Source organism: Urocampus carinirostris, chromosome 15, assembly GCF_059441175.1.
Source record: "Urocampus carinirostris isolate Australia breed hairy pipefish chromosome 15, RoL_Ucar_1.0, whole genome shotgun sequence".
NCBI lineage: Eukaryota > Metazoa > Chordata > Actinopteri > Syngnathiformes > Syngnathidae > Urocampus > Urocampus carinirostris.
The window spans coordinates 25,452,562-25,480,163 of NC_142363.1; the positions used below are offsets into that span (position 1 = coordinate 25,452,562).

General features: G+C 40.1%; 2 protein-coding genes and 1 long non-coding RNA gene across 6 annotated transcripts; 2 read left to right on the forward strand and 1 right to left on the reverse strand.

The window, feature by feature from the left end:
- The first annotated feature begins 35 nt into the window (after positions 1-35).
- LOC148351960 (kinesin-like protein KIF3C) lies at positions 36-10,184 on the forward strand. The gene is made up of 9 exons (XM_088355189.1): positions 36-724; positions 2,289-3,109; positions 4,570-4,671; positions 4,743-4,865; positions 6,911-7,029; positions 7,151-7,267; positions 7,355-7,469; positions 8,007-8,185; positions 9,709-10,184. The coding sequence occupies exons 1-9, from the start codon at positions 250-252 to the stop codon at positions 9,851-9,853; spliced, it is 2,196 nt and encodes a 731-aa protein (XP_088211315.1). The 5' UTR covers positions 36-249; the 3' UTR covers positions 9,854-10,184.
- On the reverse strand, positions 2,070-11,967 carry LOC148351961 (uncharacterized). 2 transcript variants are annotated; one of them, XR_015852953.1, is made up of 3 exons: positions 11,657-11,967; positions 7,012-7,483; positions 2,070-3,080 (listed from the first exon to the last, which is right to left on the reverse strand). It is a non-coding gene; the product is annotated as an uncharacterized LOC148351961 (long non-coding RNA). The 2 variants fall into 2 exon arrangements; XR_015852954.1 differs by lacking the exon at positions 2,070-3,080 and adding an exon at positions 4,213-4,856.
- On the forward strand, positions 11,731-27,512 carry asxl2 (ASXL transcriptional regulator 2). Of its 3 annotated transcripts, none has more exons than XM_088355183.1 (12): positions 11,731-11,889; positions 14,849-14,931; positions 15,480-15,588; positions 15,669-15,807; positions 18,012-18,130; positions 19,807-19,927; positions 20,008-20,067; positions 20,190-20,350; positions 20,414-20,510; positions 20,580-20,685; positions 21,335-22,001; positions 23,074-27,512. In XM_088355183.1, the coding sequence occupies exons 1-12, from the start codon at positions 11,830-11,832 to the stop codon at positions 24,610-24,612; spliced, it is 3,261 nt and encodes a 1,086-aa protein (XP_088211309.1). In that variant the 5' UTR covers positions 11,731-11,829; the 3' UTR covers positions 24,613-27,512. The 3 variants fall into 3 exon arrangements, with proteins under 3 accessions (XP_088211309.1, XP_088211310.1, XP_088211308.1); XM_088355184.1 differs by having other exon boundaries at positions 15,672-15,807; XM_088355182.1 differs by having other exon boundaries at positions 20,190-20,510.
- The last annotated feature ends 90 nt before the right edge of the window (positions 27,513-27,602 follow it).

The following is a 27,602-nucleotide window of genomic DNA, read 5'->3' on the forward strand; positions in this document are numbered from 1 at the left end:
ACGTTTTGGTGACGTAATGTATTGGGGGGCGGATCACGTGTGTTTCCATCCTCTGCCGCTTGCCATTGTCCGCTGTCAATAGGGCGTGTGCTGGAATCGCCGCTTCCGCCACCGGCGTGTTGTCATCCGTCCAACCGGGATGCATAACCTGCATCTCTGCTCCAAATGCCTGCGTTCACCGTGACGCAGTCTGATGAAGGCGCAATTTAAAAAAGAAACTGCAGTGGTCCTCCACCCCTCTTCCACACTATGTCCAATAAGGGAAAAACAAGCGAATCGATCCGGGTGGTGGTCCGCTGCCGACCGCCCAACAACAAGGAGGCATCAACAGAAAAAGGGAGCCCAGTCCTGGAACTGGACACCCAGCTGGGCCGCATCTCCATCCGGAACCCGAGTGCGTCACCTGGCGAGCTGGCAAAGGAGTTTACGTTTAACTCGGTGTTCGGCTGGGGCTCCACCCAGTGCGAGGTTTATGATGACGCCGTCAGGCCCCTGGTAGACTCTGTTTTATTGGGCTTTAACGGAACAGTTTTTGCTTACGGACAAACCGGGACGGGGAAGACGTGGACCATGAGGGGGGCGCCCGCAGACCCGGAGAAACGGGGCGTCATCCCTAACGCCTTCCATCATATCTTTGCACACATCTCACGCACTCGCGGAAGCAAGTATCTGGTCCGGTCTTCTTATTTGGAGATTTACCAGGAGGAGATCCGGGACTTACTTGGTATGGAAATGATACTATCGCAGCCATGAAAATAAGTCTAAGCATTGTGGACGTGTTTGGAATTGTGAATTTATTCTCTTGTTCTGCTTGAAACTTTTTCATAGGGATGTTTGATTCCGTATTTATCAATACTGTAGCTAAATTGTTATTACTGTACTCATCAATACTGATACCATCCACTTCTTGTCCTGCTTGAAACTTTTTAATAGGGATGTTTGATACCGTATTTATCAATACTGATAGCTAAATTGTGAATACTCATCAATACTGATACCATCCACATAATGATACCATCAGTAGAACCCGTATTTTAAGAAATACCTTCAATTCCCCAATATTCTTTCAACCTACTTCATCATGGCATTTACTATTCATTTTATTTTAGGTTCCTGATTAATGATAATTTGCAACTAAAAGACTCGCGATACCGGTTTCAATTACCATGGAGAGTCCCGATACCTTAACAAAGGCTAAAATCAGTACTCGCCAAAGCTTACTTTTTAATAATTATAAAAACATGCAATTTGACATCAAATCACACATACAGAGTATAGGTGGGCTACCCTTGTCCTAATTTGTTGTTTCTTTTTCAAATGTATGAAATTTTCCGTCTTATTTTTGTTATTCTAAAAACCGTCTGCCACTATATTTTTGTGTTTTTTTCCCCCTTTGTAAAACTTTAAGATTTCCTTTAACTATACAGTACAATTCTTCCTCCCACCTCAATTTTTCCCCAATATATTCAAAAACTACAACACAATTATTTTCCACCAAATGAAATGTTACTTATCATTGGTTTTAATGGTTTTGTCTAGGGCAGCACGGCGTCATAGTGGTTCGCGTGTGTGCGGCACAGTTCTGCTGTAATGAGATCAAACCTTCTGTGTGGAGTTTGCATGTTCTTCCCGTGCTTGCGTGGGTTTCCTTCAGGCACTCCGGTCTCCTCCCACATTCCAAAAACATGCATGTCAGGTTAATTGGCTGGACTAGAGTGTCCCTAGATGTGAATGAGCGAGTGAGTTGTCTGTACCTGTCTGCCCTGCGACTGGCTGGCAACCAGCTCAGGGTGTCCCCTGCCCACTGCCCGAGGATGGTTAGGATGGGCTCCAGCACCCCTGTGACCCTACTGAGGATAAGCGGTGCAGATAATGGATGGATGAATGGGTTTTGTCTCATTTTAAACCAGATTTTGTTTTAGAGATCACACATAAAGTACATAAACATAAAAATAGAAAAAACTAACAATAAGATAGCTCCCTACTTTTGCTGCGAATGGTGGAATCAATACAAAACTACCATCGTTACTATTTCTACTACTACTACTACTACTTAGTTTAACTTTAACACACTCTTCTCAGGGAATAACCAGGCTAATTAAGCTGGAATTTATCTTCCAGGAGTTATCATTTACACACATTTTAACACATTTAAACATTTTAAATGGTGTAGGACCACATGTGGACAGACATCCCCAACAATACCTTGCAGGTGTAACAACTGGTGTGTTCTTTGTATACAGTCTTTTATGAAAAGTTCTCAAAATAATTTGAATATTTCTTTTCAGTGGAGAGTTGCAGAAAGCTAGAACTAAAGGAAAGCCCAGTGGAGGGTGTCTATGTAAAGGACCTGTCCTGGGTGGTCACCAAAGACGCCACTGAGATGCACCACCTTCTAACGCTAGGAGACCGTTCCCGCTCGGTAGGCTCTACTGACGTCAATAGGCGCAGCTCGCGTTCACACGCTATCTTCGCCGTGACGGTGGAATGTGGTTCCGAGTCTGAAGACCCAGTCCGCGTGGGGCGTCTCAACATGGTAGACCTTGCCGGGAGCGAACGGCAGAGCCGGACCGGGGCCCGAGGCGACCGCTTACGCGAGGCGGCTAAGATCAACCTGTCGCTCTCCGCGTTGGGTAACGTCATTTCGGCATTGGCGGACGGCAAAGGGGGCCACGTACCCTACAGGGACTCCAAACTCACCCGCCTCCTGCGGGACTCACTAGGCGGCAATGCCAAAACCGTCATGATCGCCACGGTGGGGCCCTCAGAACGGGATCGCCACGAGTCCCTGGCCACCCTGAGGTACGCCGGTCGGGCCAAAAACATCAAGAACAAGCCCCGTGTCAATGAAGACCCTGAGGCTGCCCTTCTAAGGGACTTCCAAAGGGAAATTTCTAGACTTAAGGCCCTCCTGGAGGAGCGAGATGCTTTGGCCAGGGAGCGTCGGCAGAGACGGAGGGATAGCAAAAGACTCAGCAGGGACCTCTCACAACTTTGGAAGGACGAAGCTGGTGGTCGACCCCCGGTCAAGTGGCGCCATTCCACAGGGAAAATGGACAACAGCCAGTGGGATCTGGAGGCTGTGGAGAAAATTATTGAAAAGTACAGGGTAGGTTGAAGATGCGATGGACCTCATATGTCAGTGTTTTTCAACTTTTGATCCTAGGCATACTTTTTTTTCTTTAAAAAATTGTCGAGGCGGAAAAATGTTCGGATCAGGGTTCTCAAACTTGCAGCCCTGGGGGCCAATTGTGAGTTTGAAGCCTTTGCCCTAATATGAAAATTAATGGAAGTGCAGTCCAAGTGAAATATAGATTGATTTATTACAGATTGATTGATTTAGCTTCACGTTCATCCGTTATAATTTTGTTTTATCCTTTCTTGTGAAGAAATCTTTAAAAGATATTTAAAAACAGTGAAACGTTTTTATTTGAGATTTTCTCGTAGAAAACCCAATTTGCGTTTAAGACCCCTGGTTTAGAATAGAATTTCCAGCACCAGTTTTATGTTTAAAGCATATATTATGTTGCCTAAATTAACATTATCAAGTTTCTTATCATTTTTTTGGTGACTGTGGCACAAAGTAATGCAGGTTATTTATTTTGGTTTATAATTTTAGTGGAATTTAAGATTTTACTATATATTAAGATCTTTTTTTTAGGTTTTACTAAAATTTTTATCTTCATTTTCTGAAAAAATAAAATTAAAATGAGCAAACATATATGGCAGAAGAACAAAAATGTATTTTAATACTGATAAATTTATAGTATATGAGACACTCAAAATAGGAAGAGAAGACCTCAATGGATTTTGAACTTGCAAGGAGAACAAGAAATTACTCAAAAGCTTCAATAAGAAATTTCAACCCGTTCCAAAAGCCTTACCCTGAGTCATTTCATTTTAATAAATCTCTTAAGTCACAATCGGCCTAAACGGGTGTGGGCGTCAAAGAGAAGCAACATGATTGGACGATAGCGACAAAAATGCAGTGCATTATAGTAAAAAAAAAAAACACAGTGAGTTTTTATAGCAAAAAACAATGGACTGGCATCTTATGCAATCTCCTATGCAGGTGTCCAGTGTTAAAATAGAATAAACTTATCAACTACAGTCTAACTTGTCCTGTTTTTTTTGTGTAAAATAAGAAGCAAGGAAAACTACGAGCACGATTTTCACTTTTTTTTTATTTATGTTGTCATTTTTTGCATCGCAATTATAAACAGATTCATCAAACAGATAAGGTTATTAAGTACATTTTCTTTTACTGCCTAATTAGCAGATACTATACAATTTAAAAAAAAAAGATAGCCATCTGCTGCCATCTACTGGTATGCATGAATGTTACTCGGCTGATCACTGGAAGAAAGGAAAGTTACTAAACAATGATATGCTGTTTTGCAAAGATTATATTATGAAATTCCCTGCTGCATACTGCACAAGGGCTCATGCCACACTGGATGAAAAAACATTGTCATATGCAGTTATTTGTGTTTGCTTTGTACAATGTACATACAATTGGGTCAAAATATGACTGCTTTGTAATCTATACACGACTATTTGTGTTGCCAGTCCATGGAAAGCAAATTATTAGAGGGAGGCAAGACCATCATTGATCACACCAATGAACAGCAGAAGTTGCTGGAAGAGAAGAGGCTGGAAATTGCCGAGCAGGTAAGAGAACTTCTCGTTCCAAGGTCCGCCAGTGACTTGAGTGAATAACCGAGCAAAAATGCTCCTGGTAGATCCGGAAGGAGCGGGAGATGCAGCAACTGGTGATGCTGCAAGATGAGGAGACACTGGAAATTAGGGAGACCTTCTCCTCGCTGCAGCAGGAAGTGGACGAAAAGACGAGGAAGCTGAGGAAGGTCAGAACATTACTTGCTGTCAATACCAGATGGGCCTAACTACAATAGAATATAATAGAATTTATTCTGATTAAAACATGTCTCATCTCATTAGCTGCACCGCTTATCCTCAGTAGGGTCGCGGGGGTGCTGGAGCCCATCCCAGCAATCATCGGGCAGTGGGCAGGGGACACCCTGAACTGGTTGCCAGCCAATCACAGGGCACACAGGGACAGACAACTTGCTCGCTCATTCACACCTAGGGACAATTTGGACCGGCAAATTCACCTGAAATGCATGTCTTTGGAATGTGGGAGGAAACCGGAGTGCCCGGAGGAAACCCACGCAAGCACGGGGAGAACATACAAACTCCGCACAGGAAGTCCGGTAGCTGGATTTGAACCCACACAGGAGGTTCCCAAGACCTTAGAACTGTGCCGCACACGCGCTAACCACTGCGACGCCGTGCTGCCCCATTAAAACATGTGATATGCGCAATAAAATTACAAAGTACCATCCTGGTGGTGCAAAAATAATTTACAATAACAGCTAAAAAAAATAAGGTAAGTTTATTAGTATACAAATATTATATTACAAAAATGACCAGCACAAAGGGTATTGAGATATAGAGGAAGGGCAGCACCCGCGATCCGAGGCACGCTGGATGCGTGAAGCAAGCCGCTCACGCAATCAGATCATGATCCAAATACGGAAGTGGATTTTCCGGAGCGGGAGATGGCGGTGTCAAGGACGGAAAAAACAGGTCGATAGCTGGGACAGAAGAGCAAAAAACGTGGTTGGAATCAAATACGGGTCGTAGGCCGGGACAGGAGAGCAGACGTGGTCAGGAGCAAAAACAGTTCGTATCCGGAGACAAATGGAGAGATCAGGAACGAACAGGTGGTAAAACGGGTGCAAAAACGGGACAGGTGGGAGTCAGGGTCAAAAAGGCTTGCCTTGTAACAACACAGGTTCGCAGACAGACTGACAACCGGAGAGTGATAGGACTGGGTTTAAAAAGGGACAGGGAGCCAATCAGATAGCCCGGAGCAGCTCGTGCCAAATGAGCGGGCACACGTGATTCAAATCAGTAATCATGACATGAAGCACATAATCATCATTATTGCACAATCCCCGTCAAAAACCTGATTAAGAAGTATTTTATTTTGCATCATTAAGGGTGATTATTGCAGTCCATACAATGCAAAAACTGTTGCTATGTGAGAGGAAAATTATGATCAATGTAGAATTTTAAGATATCTTCTGAAACATTTTTTTAAAAATACTTGGTTTTGGGCTCTTTTTATTGTGATTATGATTTTATTTGTATTTTTAATTGATTTTATTATTGTATTATTTTATTTTATTATTGTGGTATTTTCTTTTAATAAGGGCTAGTTTCAATATCAGGAATGTGCTTTCCTGACCTAGAAAATTTCATTTATAAATAGAATATCCCCACCACCCGAAATATATTTAAAAATAAAAGTTTTTTCATTTTGTTTCATAAAAAAAAAAATCAAAAATTAAAAAAAAAAATTCTTGTCTGGCTTTTTAAATTGAACTGAGTTTGGTAATTTTTGGATAGTTGTTTAGGGGTAATTCTTCTTATTTTATTGCTGTAGTAGCACTCTTTTTTCTAATGAGGGGTATTTTCAATATTAAAAACCTTTTTTCCTTAACTAAAAAATAATCCTTTTGTCAATAAGATTTATGTATCCCCGATATATATTAAAACATTGTCCTTTTTATTTCTTACTAGCAGGCTTTTTTAAATCTGACATTTTATTTAAAAGATACAAATCTTTAGAAATCCCCCCACCCCAAGAACAAAGGAATGAAATAAATGCTCCTTTTTATTCGTATATATTTTTTTGTGAAAATATTATTAAATACGGCTTTAAAAATATTTGGAAATATCCCACTTCAAATAATATACTTTAATAATACACATTTTTCAAATTGTCAAAACACGCCAAAAATGTAACTTAATAAATCAGATTAAGTGAGTTTCATAAAATTCCTCGGGCTAATTTGCATCATTGCATTTTTAATCCTCATCTTAGCTGTACGCTAAACTGCAGCTGGTATGGGCCGAGATACGTGACGTGATGGATGAGCACGTGGCAACCAGGCAGGAGCTGGAGCAAACTCAGGAAGAACTTACCCGAGAGCTCAAGTACAAGTGAGGACATCGCACATGACTTTATTGTTATAGGATGTTGTCCATGAGCATGACCACATCTGTACCCATGAATACCAGAAGGGGAAATCTCACGGACGATGAATCCCATGCATGTTTTCAGATCGCTCCTGATGGAGAATTTTGTCCCTCCTGCTGAAAAGAAGAAGATCATTAATAGACTTCACTTTGACAGTGAGGAAGATCAGTGGAGGGTTATCTCCGCTATCCAGTCAAAAAGGTACCACTGTCGAAAAAAATGAACCAACCTGTGGTGTTATACTTATCGACCTATGATTTTAATGATTTCCCCTAATGGGTGATCTAGCACGGCAAGCTCGGTGAAGAGAAGACCTCTATCCTCCGCAGGATACAAACGTCCAACCAGCCAGTATGCCCTAGCTGCTGTTGCCACGACAACCGCGGTCCCATTGAGATATCAGGTAAGCAACAGCATCTGCCACGGATGAAATATGAATGAATTTATACCACGGTATGGGCGCCACCAGGCTGTGCTTGCCCAAGACACATCAGAGGAGACCCTTGTGGTTAAGGGATCCAACCAACCAATATGTATGATGATTTTTATTTTAAAATTTGTATATTGACAAATCAGCAGCTGAGAGTTTAAGCGCCTCAGCCCGACAGCTCAGAGGTTCCAGCTACTAGGGCGTTAGCATGTTCTCCCGTTCCTGCATGGGTTTCCTCCCAAATTCCAAAGACATGCATGGCAGGTTGATTGGCGGTTCCAAATTGCCCCTAGGTGTGAATGAGCGAGTGAGTTGTCTGTCTCCGTGTGCCCTGCGATTGGCTGGCAACCAGTTCAGGATGTCCCCTGCCCACTGCCCCAAGATAGCTATGATGGGCTCCAGCACCCAGCAACCCTAGTGAGGAAAAGTGGTGCAGAAAATGGATGGATGGACATATTGATAAATGAATGTCACTCTGTGCTATTATTTTCTATTTATGTACAATACCAGGCTGAAAATATCATGCTACTGGAATTGGACGTGTGCCCGCCAACCATGTTCACCCTGAACCTGCCAGTGTCTCGGCTGGAGAGGGTCTTCACCCCCACTTTGATGCCGGACCCCCAGTCAGGTGTCACGATGCTGGAGAGGACTCAGTCTTCGGCGCGGGTTAGGAAATCCAGATCATGGTGAGAGAACTATTCTGAATAATTTCGGCGTCGCAGTAAAAATGTGGCTTCCTCCTCATCATCATCATTCCAGATACAGATTTTTTTAAATAAACACGCTTATATTTGTGGACAGACATTAACATTACATTATATAACATAACATTACTGTAGATGGAATTGAAATTTTAATTCATTTATGTCAAGAACCGGAACAGGAGGAGAACCCAAATGCGTGACGTTTCTCACACAAGCTTTTATTTTACGGGAAATGAGCAGCCATGCATGTTAACCCAAACGTCAGTGATTCTGCGATCGTTGGGCGAAAGTTGTATGGCAGCAGTCTGGCGTGGAATGACAGGAAGCCAGAGGCTGACGAGATCGATACCAATTGCACAAGCAGATATCGGACAGCTGGGGTCGATACCGGACAGGACGGGACGGACAGGATTGATATAAAAACTCAATATCGAAATTAAACAGGACAAACTAGATGGGAACGAAACTGGAGATCGATGTTAAACAGGAAAAAATAGACGGGAACAATACCAGACAGGAAACATAAGCAGGAAACCTGGCATAGTCAAAACCCACGTCTTGCGGGTGCAGAGGTTCGTTGACAGACTGACAAATGGTGAGTGAGAGCACCGAGCTTAAATAGAAGGGAAGCAAATCAGTCAACGAGCCGCAGCTGGTGGCACACGGGCGGGGCCAATTGGGCGCCATGGCAACCGTGACAATTTTGTTTAGAATCTAACTGGGTGGGCAGGGACTTTGGCGATTATTCAATTAACCAGCGCTAGAGGTCTACCACAAGAATTAGTTCAAACTAGTCTTAAATCGGGCAGCATGGGGGTGCAGTGGTTAGCGCATCTGTGACACAGTTCTGAGGTCATGAGATTGAACCTCCTGTGTGGAGTTTGCATTTTCTCCCCGTGCTTGTGTGGGTTTCCTCCGGGCACTCCAGTTTCCTCCCACATTCCAAAAACATGCCTGATAGGTTAATTGGCCAGTCCAAATTTTCCCTAGGGTGTGATTGAGCGAGCGAATTGTCTGTCCCTGTGTGCCCTGTGACTGGCTGGCAACCAGTTCAGGGTGTCCCCTGCCCACTGCCCGAAGATAGCTGGGATGGGCTCCAGCACACCAGCGACCCTACTGAGGATAAACGGTACGGATAATGGATGGATGGATGGATAGTCTTGAATCTTAAGTTATTCTGAAACGTCCAACTATAGTTACGATGCAGTATCATTTTTTATTCACGAACGTTGCACTTTTTTATATGACTTAAGCCATTCTCTAAACACGACGTTCTAAATATGCTTTTTCGGCCTTTTATCTTGATAGTCTTTTATTTTATTTATCTTTAAAATCCCAATTACATGTTTACCCTGGAGTTCCATCTCCAATCTCGTTGCATACAATGTTTCACAACATTAATATCAATGACAAAAAAGATATTTCAATTTAATTCAATTTCTGATAATCAACCACACCTTTCCTCCCATTTAACCGCTCAAAATATATATTTTTATGCATTGCAGGTATCAAGGTCCAGCAGCATCATGTGTTTCAGCATCCGCGTCTTCTGCAGCCTTGGCATCGCTCTCTCAAACTCCGTGCGAGAGATCCAGACCCTCTTCTGGGGTCTCTATCGCACCGGAGGTCTCGCTTTGTACCGGCTCGTGAGTGAGCCTGTACTTGAGTATTTACTTATGACCGCACAAGTCAGCATGAGGACCTACTGTATTGGATTCTTTACAACAATGCAAATGTACGTGAAAAGCACAGCACACGTTCCAATGATTCCATTTTTCATTTGCATGATTTTTTTTCTTTTTTGCGTATTTGTGCTGGTGACATGTGTCGCTTGCTACTGTAATGTGAGAAAAATGTGGTTGATATGTGAGAATCTTGCACTTGCGATTGAGCTGCCTTATTTTTTTACATTGGTGACATTGCGACAAGTGAACAATTGATTGTACTGTAAATCAATGCTAAAATAAAATTGTTGGAGAAATTGAGAGTGGCTTCTTGGAGAAATATATGTAGTACATATAAAATATTATAACGATTCAGTAGAATTTTCCTTTTTTTTCATACATATAAAACAAAGGAAATTACTTTGCAAGTGAAATCTTTTGGGAGGTGACTAAGTCTACATAGATTATTCTAAATACTATCAAAAGTATTATTATAATTGATTCGTAAATGTGATACAGACCAAAATTCCCAATCATGTTAATACATGTTCAAAAAAACAAAAGCAAATCAATACTGCTTTTTTGTTTTATGTAAGAAAAATACTATCTTTAAAGATAATAAATATTATTCTAAATATTTGTATAACATTTTTATATTTCGTTATTCAATTTTTTAGAGGTAAATACAATTTTAAAGTACATAATGGCTAGTGAGTGTGGCATGGATCAATACCTCCTTTTATGTAATTTAATATTTCAAAAACAAATCAATGAAGCTTTTATCTCATACACAATAATATATATATATATATATATATATATATATATATATATATATATATATTTTTTTTTTTTTATTTTTTTTTTTTAAAATTTTTTTTTTGGGGGTGGGTGGGATTATTTATTTCCATCTGAGACCGTCCTTGTACCACAAAAACAAAGTTACTTTATAATATCAAGTAATAATATTTTAGAAATGACTAAATAATTTGTAAAGACAATAAATATATACAGAAATGGTTTGTAAATGTAATATAGATCAATACTACTATTTGTGTCTTGTAATGTTTGAAAATCAAAAAGACTTATTATGCTTTTCTTTTTTACACAAGAAAAAATATAATTACTGTACAAAGATGATAAATATAATTTTGATTATTTATATACATCTGACACATTTAGAGTACAAATAAAACAAAATAAATACTGATGCAGTTACATTGTTTTGGGATGTGACAAAGTTTGTATAAAGGAAAATACAATGAAATATTTATATAAACAGTTTGTGAATGTGATATAGGCAGACATTCCCATTTATAAAATGTAGTGTTTCAAAAATAACACGATTATGCTTTTCTTTTTCAAAAAAATTAAAATTATTTTCAATAGACAAAATATATATACCGGTATATATATTTTTTGTACATACATCTGAAACCTAAGTGTGCAATAAAAACAAAGAAAATTACCATGCCATTATAATATTTTAGAGGTGTGTATAAATAATTGTAGATACAATAGAAATATATAAATACTGAGTAAATGTAATATAGATCAATATGATATAGTATTATATAATTTAATGTTTTAAAATTAACAACACATAGATGCTTTTTTCTTTTATAACAATCAATTATTTCATTATAATTTATTTGAATAAATTATAAATATTAGAAAAACATATTAAACATTGACTAAAGATGTATAAAACATATTACACTACATTATCTTTCACAATATATAAATCTAAAATGTGAAATTTGCTGAGTCACCACGGTGACATACTTACAGTAGAGTGACGTCACCATCCCCGACGTTAGTCACGTGACGCGCTGCCCTCTCCCCTCTTACAGTACTGTAAAGTCCAACATGGCGGATGATGCAGGGCCTACGCGGCGGTGGCGGCGACATCATTATTTCACCTAAAGAGCAACATAAACGAGCGCGACAACGCCGACCACGATGAGGGAGCGACAGAAAAAGAAGAAGAAAGGAAGGACATGGGCGGAAGCCGCGAAGACGGTACGAATATGTCACGTTTTGCCCTCCAACGCGCCCACTTGAGTGGCACTTGTTTTGGGATGTCAACGCGCCAAGGCCCTGTGCGCGTGATAGCGAAATTGTGTCTTTTTAGAATAGATCAATAAAGTTATTCACGTACGTAACACGAAGTACGTTCGGGTTTCGAGTGCTGGCTCGACCTACGACGCTATTTGCTCTTAAGCTAACCGAGAATGCTACTTCAAAGTTCCAGGGTTTTGTCACCTAAACTCAATCCATATCCCACAAAACTACTGGAAGACACTCAAGTATAATTTAACCCTGGTTAAGTCGTTGTTTGAAATGTAATGAAACCAGAGCGCTGTAGCATTGGACTTGTGTTAGCGTGACGTGCTAATGTTGTTGTTTACATTTTTTTCTCTATAATCAGCAAGGTTACAATAAATTCCAAGTCCATAATATAATTGAAATGAAAACAGAAAATATAAAAGTGCTGACGAGGGAAAAAAAAAACGTCCCCTTAATTTGTCTTGACACTTTTTACTCTTTTATAATCTACAAACAGAATGTCAGTAACAGAGTATTTAATTAATAAACGAATCATATCACAATTGATACAGAAATTAACATATTGGGATCGCCTTAACTCAGGTCACAAAGCCATACCTGTTAACCTCAACCTAATGATTGCAATTCCCTTTATTAAGCGATAATAAACCTTACAAACACAACACGGCACCTATTTACTCACAAGACAGACTTTGTTGATACTTCAACAATATTAGCAATCTTCAATGATGTTGTCGTCTGCCACCATTGATTGAACGATCTGGATTAAAACTAAATGGTCAAGACGAGATAGTCTTAACATTAAAACAAGTTTATTAAAAAAACAAACATTTTCCGTACACAGTTTGATTTGATTAAAAAACCCATATAAAATACAGGGAAAACTATCATTTACCGGTATGCTAGACGTACAATTATGAGTGAAAGGAAAAGAAAAATTAACATGTGTCTTATTATTTAATCAGATATAGGTTCATCAAATGTAATCTATCATCAAGCCCATCATAATCACACACAGAAACAGGACCTTTAGGATATACCTACAAGATATTTTTTACCTTTTCCTCTCCCTTTTTTCTTCCTTCCCTCTGCTCCATCCCTACCCATCCCCTTGTTTTTGTTATTAGAAGAATGACAATAATAAATTAAGAGACAAACCGCTTCTGGACACCATTCTTACCTTAGTATCATTCTAAAATAATCACATCATACTACTAAATTATCTCATCTCATTAGCTGCACCGCTTATCCTCAGTAGGGTCGCGGGGGTGCTGGAGCCCATCCCAGCAATCATCGGGCAGTGGGCAGGGGACACTCTGAACTGGTTGCCAGCCAATCGCAGGGCACACAGGGATGGACAACTCGCTCGCTCATTCACACCTAGGGACAATTTGGACCGGCCAATCCACCTGAAATGCATGTCTTTGGAATGTGGGAGGAAACCGGAGTGCCCGGAAGAAACCCACGCAAGCACGGGGAGAACATACAAACTCCGCACAGTAAGTCCGGTAGCTGGATTTGAACCCACACAGGAGGTTCCCAAGAACTTAGAACTGTGCCGCGCATGCGCTAACCAATGTGCCGCCGTGCTGCCCACTACTAAGTTATTAATAAGAAAAATACGGACATTAGATTTGCACGGTTAAATGACCCATTGAACAGAGAATCCAAGTTGGATTTTTTTCCAACAAGATATTATGAAATAAACACTCTAGTATTCGAGCATCCACTGCTTGAGAATTAAAGCCCTGAATGCATTGGTGTCCAAACTTTTCAGAAAGCGGGCCAGATTTGGTAAGCTAAAATGTGTAAGGGCTGACTATTCAGCCTGGCTTTCTTTGAACAGTGTTTAATAAATTCACCCTCGTGAAAGGTTTGCAGTGCTTGGCGATCAGCGTTGCCACCTCGTAACTTGCTTTTGTAGCATTTCAGTTTGACTTGCTGGTTCTCGTGAAAGAGCGCTGCTTCCAGTTTCTTCACCTTTTCACAGCGTTCGTTTCCAGTTAGCTTTTTGTAGTCCGTATGTTTCGTCTGCCAGTGCTTCTTAAAATTATATTCTTTTAAAACAGCCACAATGTCTTGGCAAATTAGGCAGACGCAGTTGTTCAATATTTCGATGAAAAAAATAATCCAGATTGCACTTGGCCTGGAAGCGGCGGGCCTCACAATTTTTTATTTAAAGTCGCCATCTCAGAAATGGCTTGGGCTAAAATTCTCACAGAAAGCCAAGGGTATAGTGTCCAAAGGGCTACTGCCATCATCTGGAGGAAAGGTGATTTTTGTTTTTTGACAAATCATTTTTTCACACTGCAGTCAACATTACTGGCGGGCCACATCTTATAAATTTTATAACAGAGGCCGCTTGCCAGTAACGATTTGATCATGGGCTGTAACTGGTCTGCACGCCGGACTTTGGACATGGCTTCCCTAAGGTATCTGCAACTGATGGATTATCAAAGCAATGATTAAGTGGTTACACCGTTAAATGTAACCTTCATTTACAGGTCAGTGGTTGAAGTACACGCTTCCTTACTATGTCAAAGCAAACAATAATAAATCGTTAACTAAAATGTTAATATGGTCCTGAGCACTCTACATATTTTGTCAGTTAATAATAACTGAAGTTTCTATCAAAGAATATTTTTACCTCGAGATTTTCTCTTTCTGTGACGCTGACCTGCTCGGCATTTATTGAAATTAATTATCAGCCTCCTTCACTACTAATCTACATCAGATGAAAAAAAAAACCTTTCTGTCTTACTCTATTTTTTAAATTACCTTCATTGAATGTACTTTTAAAGGAGTCGTTTTAATGGAATGGTTTCCACCAACGCAAACATAAAAAAACATTTTGGTTTTGTACTTTATAAATTCATTTCCGTGGGTATTTTTTCCTTTCATCATCTCTCAGGTGTTGGAGAAATACCCCAACACCCCCATGAGCCATAAAGAAATCTTGCAAGTGATCCAAAAAGAAAGACTTAAAGAGATAAGGTAACAGAAATTTTCGTTTTTTTCCCACTCATCGTCTTCTATAATGACACCTCAACTTACTTCTGACATTCCCCTGTCATCTAAAGTATTCTTCTAATTGTTTTCATTTTTTGTTTTCATTTTCTTCTGTGTCGTTGTCACTGTTTCCATCTAGGAGGTAAGAATGTGTTCTCCCCACTCCAATTTGCCACTACTTCTCTCCACAACCTATCGAACAAACTCACTGTCTGTGATGACTTTTACTAACGTCAATGTGTCCTTTGTTATTTTACACAAAGTCAGATTTTTCTTTTACTTTCTTCATCATGTATCAGTCTAACAATTTAATTCAGTTGATATTTCTCGTACCACCGCTAGAGGGGGCTTGCACTTCAATAATGAGCATTCTTTTATAGAGAAAAAGAACAAAACACTTTTATTTATCAGGTGGGATTAATTCTCCACATAGCACTAGTAGATTCAATTATCAGCTTGTCTATTTTTTATTTTGTCATCCTCTACCAATTGATGAAGTAATGTAAGCTGGCAAATTTTCCTTCTTGCTGTAGTGGAACGTCACCATTAGCATGCTTGAATGCAATGTTGCACACAAACTCCCGTGGCAAGGGAGGCATCTTCTACAAAGTTCCTGGTAGAATGGGTGTCTACACATTAAAGGTCAGTTTAAACACCTTGACTTGGAACATAGAAAGTAAAAATATATAGCGGGCAGCCAAACCAACCTGTCTGTTTTAAAGAAGGAGATCTCAGAGGTGGCTACCGGGTTGTCAGAGGAGGAATCTGAAGATAGCAGTGACAACCTCTCTGACTCGCGGAGCTCAGAAATCAATGGTGGCCTTCAGGAAGGCAGGAGGAGACGACGCTGGTTGCGACCAGGTAATCACAGTCACACGAACCAGTCAGTTGACACTGCAGTTGAGTCTGTACAGGGAGTGCAGAATTATTAGGCAAATGAGTATTTTGACCACATCATCCTCTTTATGCATGTTGTCTTACTCCAAGCTGTATAGGCTCGAAAGCCTACTACCAATTAAGCATATCAGGTGATGTGCATCTCTGTAATGAGAAGGGGTGTGGTCTAATGACATCAACACCCTATATCAGGTGTGCATAATTATTAGGCAATTTCCTTTCCTTTGGCAAAATGGGTCAGAAGAGAAACTTGACAGGCTCTGAAAAGTCAAAAATAGTGAGATATCTTGCAGAGGGATGCAGCACTCTTAAAATTGCCAAGCTTCTGAAGCGTGATCATCGAACAATCAAGCGTTACATTCAAAATAGTCAACAGGGTCGCAAGAAGCGTGTAGAAAAACCAAGGCGCAAAATAACTGCCCGTGAACTGAGAAAAGTCAAGCGTACAGCTGCCAAGATGCCACTTGCCACCAGTTTTGCCATATTTCAGAGCTGCAACATCACTGGAGTGCCCAAAAGCACAAGGTGTGCAATACTCAGAGACATGGCCAAGGTAAGAAAGGCTGAAAAACGACCACCACTGAACAAGACACACAAGCTGAAACGTCAAGACTGGGCCAAGAAAAATCTCAAGACGGATTTTTCTAAGGTTTTATGGACTGATGAAATGAGAGTGAGTCTTGATGGGCCAGATGGATGGGCACGTGGCTGGATCGGTAAAGGGCAGAGAGCTCCAGTCCGCCTCAGACGCCAGCAAGGTGGAGGTGGGGTACTGGTATGGGCTGGTATCATCAATGATGAGCTTGTGGGGCCTTTTCGGGTTGAGGATGGACTCAAGCTCAACTCCCAGTCCTACTGCCAGTTTCTGGAAGACACCTTCTTCAAGCAGTGGTACAGAAAGAAGTCCGCATCCTTCAAGAAAAACATGATTTTCATGCAGGACAACGCTCCATCACACGCATCCAAGTACTCCACAGCGTGGCTGGCAAGAAAGGGTCTAAAAGAAGAAAAACTAATGACATGGCCTCCTTGTTCACCTGATCTGAACCCCATAGAGAACCTGTGGTCCCTCATCAAATGTGAGATTTACAAGGAGGGAAAACAGTACACCTCTCTGAACAGTGTCTGGGAGGCTGTGGTTGCTGCTGCACGCAATGTTGATCGTGAACAGATCAAAGCACTGACAGAATCCATGGATGGCAGGCTTTTGAGTGTCCTTGCAAAGAAAGGTGGCTATATTGGTCACTGATTTGTTTTTGTTTTGTTTTTGAATGTCAGAAATGTATATTTGTGAATGTTGAGCTGTTATATTGGTTTCCCTGATGAAAATAAATAATTGAAATGGGTATACATTTGTTTTTTGTTAAGTTGCCTAATAATTATGCACAGTAATAGTCACCTGCACACACAGATACCCTCCTAAAATAGCTAAAACTAAAAAAGCCCCACTCCAACTTCCAAAATATTCAGCTTTGATATTAATGAGACTTTTGGGTTCATTAAGAACATGGTTGTTGTTCAATAATAAAATTCATCCTCAAAAATACAACTTGCCTAATAATTCTGCACTCCCTGTATATGCAGTATGGACTTTAGTGCACTGACAGCGATTATCACAATCTCGATGCATTATTATCAGGAAAACACCATGGCACAAGTGAAGGACACCCCAAGTGCAAGCAAGGCAATGCTTTTTTCACAAAGTTCAGTACGATATAATTCAAAAAGAACATTTGTTCAACAAAATAATTTGAATTTAATTGTCTTTATTGCTGTTGATAACAATGTAGTGAAACATTGTATGCAACGAGATTAGACATGCTAAGGTAAACATGTAACGAAGAATTTAAAGAGAAAATGAGATAAAGACTGTCATTATACATAGGAAAACATATACCTGCTTTCTCACATGAGTATGTTTCCAATGTGGATTACGACATTAATGTGTAGTCCTCAAAAAAAACTGATAGAAACTTGGTCTGTAGGCTATTTTCTAGCTGTGAGCATTTTTACGCATGATTATTGTCTGAGGCGTAATCAGTTGGTGTGTCTTTTGTGCTTCCACTGTGGTCTCAGTTTCATCCAAACAAAAGATCTCTGCCATTCACAGTGGGCGTGCCACCCTCAGGAAGTGTATTTTGTAACCTTTGCGTTTTGTGTCTCAACAGTTCCTTCGAAGCTCCCGTCGCAGCAGCCAACGTCACCGCAGCCGCGTTGCTCATCTCCGTCCGTCGCCGCCAAACTCATCTCACCCTCTCAGAAGCACAGCAAGAAAGCTCTCAAACAGGTAAATGGATGAATTTGTGAGTGATTATTGGAAGAGTGTTAAATGTATTCAAGGGTATCAAGGGTTACGTTTGAGAAATGCTTTGATTTGGAGTGAGCTACAGTGCTTTGCAAATGTATTGCCCCCTAGACTTTGGCTTGGCCATTCTAACATCTTTATATTATTAGTTTTAAACCATTCCGTTGTAGATTTTCCCTTATGTTTAGGGTCGTTGACCTGTTGAAAGGTGAACTTCTGTCCCATTTTCGGGTCTCTTGGAAACGTTCTGCCATCTTACCTACAAATCTAACTAACTTCCCAGTCCCTGCTGAAGAAAAGTAAACCCAGCGCATGATGCTGCCACCACTATGTTTCACAGTTGAGATTTTGTTTTTAGGGTGGTGTGCAGTGTTACTCTACATCAAAGGAAACACTTTGCATTAAGCCCAAAAGTTACATTTTTGTCTGACCAGAGCACCTTTTTTCGCCATGTTATTTGTTTCTCCCATGTGGCTTCTTGCAAATGCCAAACAGGCTTTTTTTTAAGTATTCTTTCAGTAGGGGCTTTCTTCCAGATGTTCAATCTGATACATTAGAGAGTATATGTCAAAGACTTGGTTTGTGGGCCACATTGAGCCCTTGAGAAGGTTTTTTGGGGCCTATGAGATGATTTTGATTCATTTTTTTTACCACACACGAGGAATCTTGTATTTGTCTTCTTTGTATGGTACTTCTCCTTGCACTTTATTTTATTATGATTTAGTGAATCATACAACTATGCTTTTATTTTTTTAATGTGATTTCAACCCACTTTTGCTAATATATAAAATATGGGCTCCTGACGGTGCCTTAATGTTCATGTAATGGGGATTTGTCATATGTGACTGTTGAAAATTAAAGATTACTGACAAAGCCATAAGAATATTTTGCGATATTTTTCCAATCATTTTGGAATGTATTTCTCATCTTTGTTAGTTTGGGGTTAAATTAGGTTCGTCATCTGAAGACTTGGTAACACTGAACCAAACTAGCCCTTGGCTTGTTGCTTGTTTTTTATTTGGCCCTTCTATCTATTTGACTTTGACACCCTTCGATTATAGTTTTGATATAAGCAGAATATTATCCTCATGGTGTATTAAATAAAGATACGTTTTGTGTTATAGAGTTAACTAGTACAACTTGAAAATTAAAACGCATTAGATGCATTACTTATTACAAACACGAGAGAGTAGTAGTGTTTTTGTCTTTCAAGGTAAACAAATGACAGACATGTTGGTTATTCACTTGTCTTTGTTGTCTTATTTTTGTCATGGGTTAATGTAAGATTTTGCATAAAAGATTTCTGGTTTCCTTATTTTCCATAAAGTAGGGAAACATCTTCAACTGTCAAATTTGAGTGTCTTTGTCCTCAAAATCCACCTAATCGCATTGTCCTCCCTGCAGCCGACAGCTGCTCTGTGCGTCTCATAATGAGGTTTCACTCAATGTTGTGGATCGTAATCTACTTCATTCGATCCGGCGAGGACATTCTTGCTTCAACTTGTGCATTTTACACATCATGCTTTATGCAACCCTTTTTTAATTTCTCTGTTGTTCATGTGGTGCTAGTGGCCAGCAGGACAGATTCATTGCTTGTTACGTACCCTTAAACATCGCACTTTACTATTGTTATTTATTACTTTGCTCTTGGTTTGCAGGCCTTGAAGCAGCAGCAACAGCGAAACCAACGTAGGCAGGCGACAATGCCTGCTGTATCTAGTTCCAGGCTGCTGCTCAAGACCATTAAAGACATGGCTGACAACATCAACGCCAAGAAAGGTTTGTAGATGAAAAGAACAGCTGATGTTTATAGACCCGTATCAAGACGACATTGTGTTGCTAACAAATGTCACCGACAGATCTCTGCATCCCTGTTGGATCTAGGAAGGTTTCTCAGCGGTCAGGTCGTCTCAGTGCAGGTCATGTCTGATGAATACCACTCTGTTATTTTACTACAAATTGCATTTCAGAATATGCCACTAAGTCATAAACCGAAATCTCTTAGTTTTCTATAGATACTGTATATATTTTTGCTCTACAGGGCGCCTAAAACGTAACAGGTGCAAAATTGACGTGGAGACGCCAGACTCAATTTTGGTCAACACTAACCTGCGTGCCATCATCAACAAGCACACCTTTTCTGTCCTGCCGCCAGACTGCCAGCAGAGGTTGCTGCATCTTTTGCCTGAAGTAGACCAGCAGGTGCCTCTGGTTATATTACGAGGTAGCGGTTTGCGATTACTTACGTGTATCTTTCTTTACCAGGCCTGTACTGACGGCCTCCTAAAGGTGACAAGCTCGGCTTTGAATAACGAATTCTTCACATCGGCAGCACAGTCGTGGAAGGAACGGCTGGCTGAGGGTCAGTGCAAATATCCATAACGAATCATAACTGCAAAGGATGGTCAATGAGGCTTTTTTTAATCACCAGGTGAATTTACTCCAGAGTTGCAGCTGCGATTGCGCCAGGAAATCGAAAAGGAGAAGAAAGTTGAGCACTGGAAAGAGGCCTTTTTTGAAAGCTACTATGGTGAAAAGTAAGTTAATTAGAGACGCTGGAGATGGATTTCTTTTGTACTACTTGTAAAAGAAATAGAAAACTTGAGATCCCAGTCTTTAGTTTTGACTTGGACTTGAATATGATTAATAAGCATCTAACTTAAAAAAACACATTATGGTAATGTTTTTGTGAAGGCAAATATATTTTGTGTGGTTTGCGCAAACATACCAACCCACCCTCAAGTGTCCTTGAGATTTTATTTCTGATGAAAAGATGATTAATGTCGCAAAAAAACATCTATCTTTAAACATCACTGTAAATCCCCACAAAAAAACAGGAGCTAAAATAAATAAATTTTACAGTCGATCTTAAAGAGAAATGGTCAAATATTTTTCACTCTTTCTTTTGAGAAGCCAATTACAAAACAATACAGCTTTAGGCCAACAAAGAGATTGTGAATTTTCTAGCACAGCTAGAAAGTGGAAGTACAGATGCTAAGTTCTGAGTGAATACAAGTACTGGCCAATACTCAAATCATGAATTGTGACTGAGTAATTACAGAACTCGTAGGGATTAGACTTACTTGTATATTACAAAAGTAACTTATGCTGTCTTGAAATCTCGTCCAACCTATGACTTGTAGTAATTAACCATCCATATCTTCACATTATTTTTTCTCTATGTAGTTCTGGGTTGAGTCTTGAAGAATCCAAAGAGATGACAAAAGCAGATCTAAAATGGGAGCCAACACCTCGTCAGTTAAGACGAGCTTTTAGAGTGCCAGAGGAAACCAAGCGCATCAAGGCCCGCTGCCGGCCAGATGGGGGCACCAGGATCAGAGACTCAAAGTTCACACCAACAAAGGAGAGGACACTACCTCCACCAAAAAAGTCTCTCCCTATCCTAGAGCTGATGAGAACCAGAAGCTCTCAACATGCTGAGGACTGTAAGAGGCCTACTTTGACCTTAACCCTCGAATCGAAGGACCACAACCAACAAGTTACAGTGGAAACTCAGGATGAGTTGAACAAGAAAGATCAAGAAACTGAAATCCCCAAGTCTCCTATCACGAAAAGTGTACAGCCGAAAGGTGGGATACAGGTAAAAGAGGATCCTCCAACATCTGGCATTAAACCTCTTGAAGAGACCAAAGTTGAGCCGGAATCCGCTTCAGAACAGCAAAAAAGAAAAACCCCCGCCGAGCCAGAGGATGAGGCTACACCTGAGAAAAGGCAACGGATATCCTCGGTTTCTTCAGTGTCTTCCATCTCGTCCGTGTCCCCTCCAGCATCATCCATACCCAGCCCGCCCACACCTACTCCTTCTGGCCACCAGAAAGTTCCGCCACTCAAGGTAAGAAGATTTTAAAGGCTATTACAGACCAGATAACTTGTCGTCTTGACTTAATAGCTTGATATTTTTTATCTTAGATTTGTTGAAACAATCAGTACATGTAAATTGGTCTTCTAGCACCTCAATGTTGAACTTTTAAACACTAAAATATAAGTAGAATGTTTTATATGCTCATCTTGTAAGTGAAAAAAAGGTTGGATTCATCTGTTTCATGTCACAAATATAGAATCCGTGGTTCCAACACTTAAGAGGGTAACAGATGCATGTATGCATGATTTATGGATGTTTGGATGGGTTGGATAGACAAATACATTAGCATATGCCATTGGAAATATTAAACCAGTTTTAACATCAACAATTCCCAGCACTGCTACTAGTTTTCTCTGAACACACAGGGGGGAGACTACATTGCACCACAGTTTAGTCTTTCAAATATTTCCAGGCAGACACACAGAAAATGCTCAAATTAGACACGATCATTCTCTTTAAGTAAAAAAGCAGCCCAGATCGATGCCTGGCTACCCGGGCCCGCACTGAAATGCTGCTCCAAGTCCATTACCCCATCTCGCTCTCTCTTCCAGCAGCAGCTATTCAATAAACACCCTTGATATATGTCGTTGAAACGCAGACAGCAACTGCTGTAAACTTGAATTTAAAGCAGCCACAATGGATCCCTGTGACATTGCATAAATCTTCAACTGTTTACTTACCTTATCAACTCTTCTTTGTATTTCATTCTCAAGGTAGAAAAGAGTAAGCTTTACAAAACAACACTGAATGACAAAACAAAAGCAGGTGTACAATATACATATATTTAAAGAACGGATTAATTAGAAAAGAGTTTTATTTGATTATTTCTAGTGTTACAAAAACTGGAAACACCAACATGTTTTGCATGTTTATCTCCCCCACCACACCTAAATGGTGTGGTTAGCTTTCTGGCAAGCTCAGTAGAAGCTTGACAATGATCTTGATTGTTTTGAAACAAACTTTGAAGTGATACGTGGATAGGTTCCATCAAAATTTTTATGTTGATTATACTGTTTCACTTGGCTACCTTCATGTTTTGCAGATACCAGTGTCGCGAATCCTTCCTATCCCTGTGTCACCCAGTCAAGTGTCCCCCAAGACGCCTCTCCCAGCACCAGTGAACATCCCTGTTCGTACCGGCGCTCGCACTTTAGCAGACATTAAAGCTAAAGCACAGCTCGCAAGAGCGCAGCGAGCAGCGGCAGCTGCTGCTGCCAAGCTTCCGGGATCCGGGAACTCTGCAAGCAGTCCTGAGTCGAAAAAACCTTCCCCGAGTCCCAGTCCAAGTCCGACATCCCCACATGCTTCCTCAAGGCTAACAGGCAACATCACCAGCACACCCCCATATCGCCCACAGGACCTTTTAAGTCCTCCAAATCCAAGCTGTTTGAACTTTGATGACGTTAAAACCATCGGAAATCAGCCTTGTACAGTCTCTGAACCCAAGTTTCAGGAAACATCTTTTGGATCATCCCGCACAGGTTTTTGTATCCCTGCGAACAACCCACTGGTCACAAGCCTCTTGCAGGGAAAAGAAGTCCCTTTGGAGCAGATCCTCCCAAAACCACTCTCCAACGTGGATATAAAGATGTCAAGTGTACGCTGCAGCAAAGAGAAGACACCTCATTTGGTCAGCAGCGGTGATCCTGAGCGCCACCAGTGCGACACCCCCACCTGGGCCTTCTCTGACCGCAGCAGGCATCATAGGGAACCTCTTTTTGAAAACACTCAGGATCAGATTTTACGGACTCCGATGGAGAGGAATCCCCAGAAAATCGAAACCCAACAAGGGGAGCCTCGTGATACTGTGCTTGAGGAGGAGCATCAGGACCGACCTTTGATATCTGTTGGCTTCACGGGCCACAAGAGGACACCGAGGCCTGCAATATCAGGACACTATCTTCTCAACGTCTCTTCTTATGGCCGAGGGTCTGAAAGCCGGCGGTCTCACCATGCCACCATGCCGAACGTGGTCGGTCTAAAAAGGGAAACGCCAGATGGCCAAGAGTCGACGCAAGAGGGGACATTTGAGTTAAATATTGACCAGGGATCAACCATAAGATTTACAGATCTTAAAACTGAACCAGGATTTGTGGACAGCGGGCCAGATGAGCCCATCCCAACACATAAGCAACTCTGCAATCAAGGAAAATCCAAGCCATATTTTCCACTGAAGGAACCTAATCACCAGCGAACGTCTGCCTTCCCGACCCCGAGGATGCCCATCCATCAGGATTCAGTTTCACCCTGTTACAGTGGAAAAATCAGCGTATCTGTACCGCATACTTTGACTCGCAGCGCCGCGAGTAGCAGCGCCTCCGCGCCAGATGCAGGGAGCGTCATGTCTTTCTCAGTTACCGTCACTACCATCCCCACTGCTGCCAGCCCTTTGGATTCTAGCGATCGGATGTCTCCACCACCGGAACCGCCGTTCATGGAGTCCGCTGTAATGGAAGAAGCTCAGTCCAAGTGCTACTGTCGACTTAAGGCCATGATCATGTGTAAAGGGTGCGGCGCCTTCTGTCATGACGACTGTATTGGACCTTCGGAACTTTGCGTCTCATGTCTGGTGGTACGATGATAATCGGATCGAGATGAGATTTACACTGGATGGTCTTTGGTAGAATGCATGGTGCTCGAGCGGTTAGCCCAGCTGCCTCACAAATTGAAAGATCAGAGTTGGAATCTTGGCCCTATCTATTTTTATGTGGAGTTTGCTTGCTTTCTTTCGGTGTCTTTGGATTTCTCCTTTTCTCACTGAAAATCGAAATTGGTCATATCTATAAAAGTGAGTGTGAATAACAGTCGAATGAATGCAATACTCACAAAAAAATTTGGATACAAGGGGTTGGCAGGAGATAGAAAAAAAACTCACATGGTTGACATCCACCTCAGTTAAAGCTTCTTAACCCTCATTTCGCTAGCAGGACCAGATTTGCTCAGACGGATTGATTTGATGTGAGCAAAGTTTCGATACCTTATGTCTGATCACAGGGTTTGTCCAGGTGCTTTAAATCGCTTGAGTTTGATGTTTGTGTTTTCAAGGATTGAAAAGTGCTCGAATTTTCAGGGAGGTGCTTGTTAATGGTTGAAATTGTTGCCACGTTTCTTAATTAGTCTGCGTAAGATCATTCTTATGCCAACACTTCTCTCTGGTGGCTTCACCTTGCCATTGCATTTTTTCTTCCCTTGTGAATAACGGCACCTGGCATTAGTTTTTATGGCGTTGTCCTATGAAGCGTCATCGCCTCCTACGGGGCGCGTCCAAATGACTGGTGAATGCTACTCCTAAACAGGGCACTATGAAATTATTATTATTTATTAGTGCAAGGATTATGTACCAACTATAGACATTTATCATGGGCCATGCAAAAATTAAGGTATTGTTTCCCAGTGATAAATTTTACCGGGAAAAACTTCCCTCAAATGAAAATCGAAGCCTCGTATTACTGCCATTTTTTTGCCCAACACATGGATTAGTTTCAAAAATATTTCCAAACATATTGTTCAGATCCACAAATATATTCAGGATTTACTAAAAATTTGATGACTTGATAAATACACACACACAAGATTAAAAATCGCATCTGTAAATCACAATTATATTTGTGCAAAATACATGATTCACACCGAATTTCTTTTAACGTTACTGAAGAAATAAGAAAATTAGCTTTGAAAGTCCTTTAAAAGTGCTTTAGCCTGAAAAAGGTGTGCTAACACTGTGATTAGAATTAGAGAGTATATTGACAACCTCACAGTCCACATGTCAATAATCAATGAATTTTCGCTGGGCCATGTACAACTTGTACCAGAACTCAGATTTAGTGAATGAGACTTTATGATCACATTTCGTGATGAACCTAAAATGCACTAAAAGGCTAAATTTATTTCTTGAATGCTCAACTGGAATGTTACAGATTCTTTATAAATTGAATACCCCGATATTTTTGTGAGTAGATTATGTGCTGTAATGTCGTCAGTACAGAAAATGTATGAAGTGAGTGATTCAATGCTGTTTTAAAATGTCTGTTCTTCAATCGCTAGTCTGGTAGGATCCAATCCGACAACATTTGCACTTAGCTTTAGCTGGATATATTTTTAAACTCTAGATTTGTGAAACCTTGTTTTAAATGGGAAACTGAGGGAAAACGATTGTTATTTTTGTAGAACTTCAAGACTGTTTTTAAGCATTTTAGATCTTTTTTTCTAACTTTTGGGCCTATGTCAGTTTTCAGGCAGAAAGTGTGCGTTAACGATAATCATAAATTTGCTGTTGATCCTGTACACACCACGAAAAGTGCACCTTTTTCTAATAATGACTTGACTTTGTGTCGTGTGTAGGTTTGAACACAGATTTTAAAGAATTTTATCCCTATTTGCGCTTAATACAAATCGGTTACGATTACGCATTCAGGAAAAAAATACTCCATTGGAAAGGTAGCATGAGCATTTAGCACTGAAATTCATTCGGTCATTTGTGAAGAAAAAGTTTTCCTACCGCTTTGTCTTACCCGGTTTGGATATTATTTCAAGTTTTTCTTCTCCAAATTGTTAAGGTCATCGCACGAATGTGCATTTTTTAATTTCAAATTAACCTCTTGAAAATGCTGTGCTAATTAGTAGTTGTGGTCAATTTTGTACAGCGTGATTTATTTAAAGTGCAATATAAAAATGATTAGTATAACTCTTAATTTAAAAAGGTATATAATATATATACTCTAAAAGATAATCGCTTTTTTCTCTGCAAGTAAAACTTTATACAGGTGCAATAGCAAAAACGCCAAAGTCACCTTAAGAAATCTAATCAGATTTTGAAAAAAGTTAAAGTAATATATTTTAATTCATATATTTTATTAGAAATAAATATATATTTGCGTTTGAAAATCTACAGGGTATTTTGTTTTTCTTTGATTGTTTTTCCCGTTTTATTTCTGTCACTATTTTTGGACCTGACGGGCCATTGAGGAGCTTTTTAGTGTCTTTAACGCTCAGATATATATGGACATGAAGTGTAATCAGTGTACAATGTTTTTTTTTAGATGTCTACATTTATATACGTGAAAACGAGAGTTCATTTATCGGTTCAATTGGGAAGTGTGTACAGTGAGAGTTTGTTATGTCATTTCATGTCATTGAATTTAATGCAAAACCCCCTGAAATATTAAAAGAATAATCAGAAAACTTCCTTCAATTCACGTGATGGTGTGGCATTATTTTTTATGTCAAGGAAGGGGAATTTGTTATTCTGTGGTACAAAGTATCGTCTCATATCATAAGTCCATGGGACTTACACGGCTAACAAAATTAAACTTTAGTTTCTGTAATACAAAAATACTTGTAAAAAATAATGAACTGGCTCATAATTTTGTCCTCCGTTTTAAACAAGTGAATGTATATGTAATTTTCAGTACTATTGTGTAAAAAGGTTTATTTTATCTAAATCCTATAGACTATTATGAATAAAAATATATATGCTATAAATTGTTTACTGTGTTTTCTATTAATGGTGAATAATGCAACACTCTCCTGTGATTGGTGTATATCGAGGGATGTTCGATACCACATATTTTC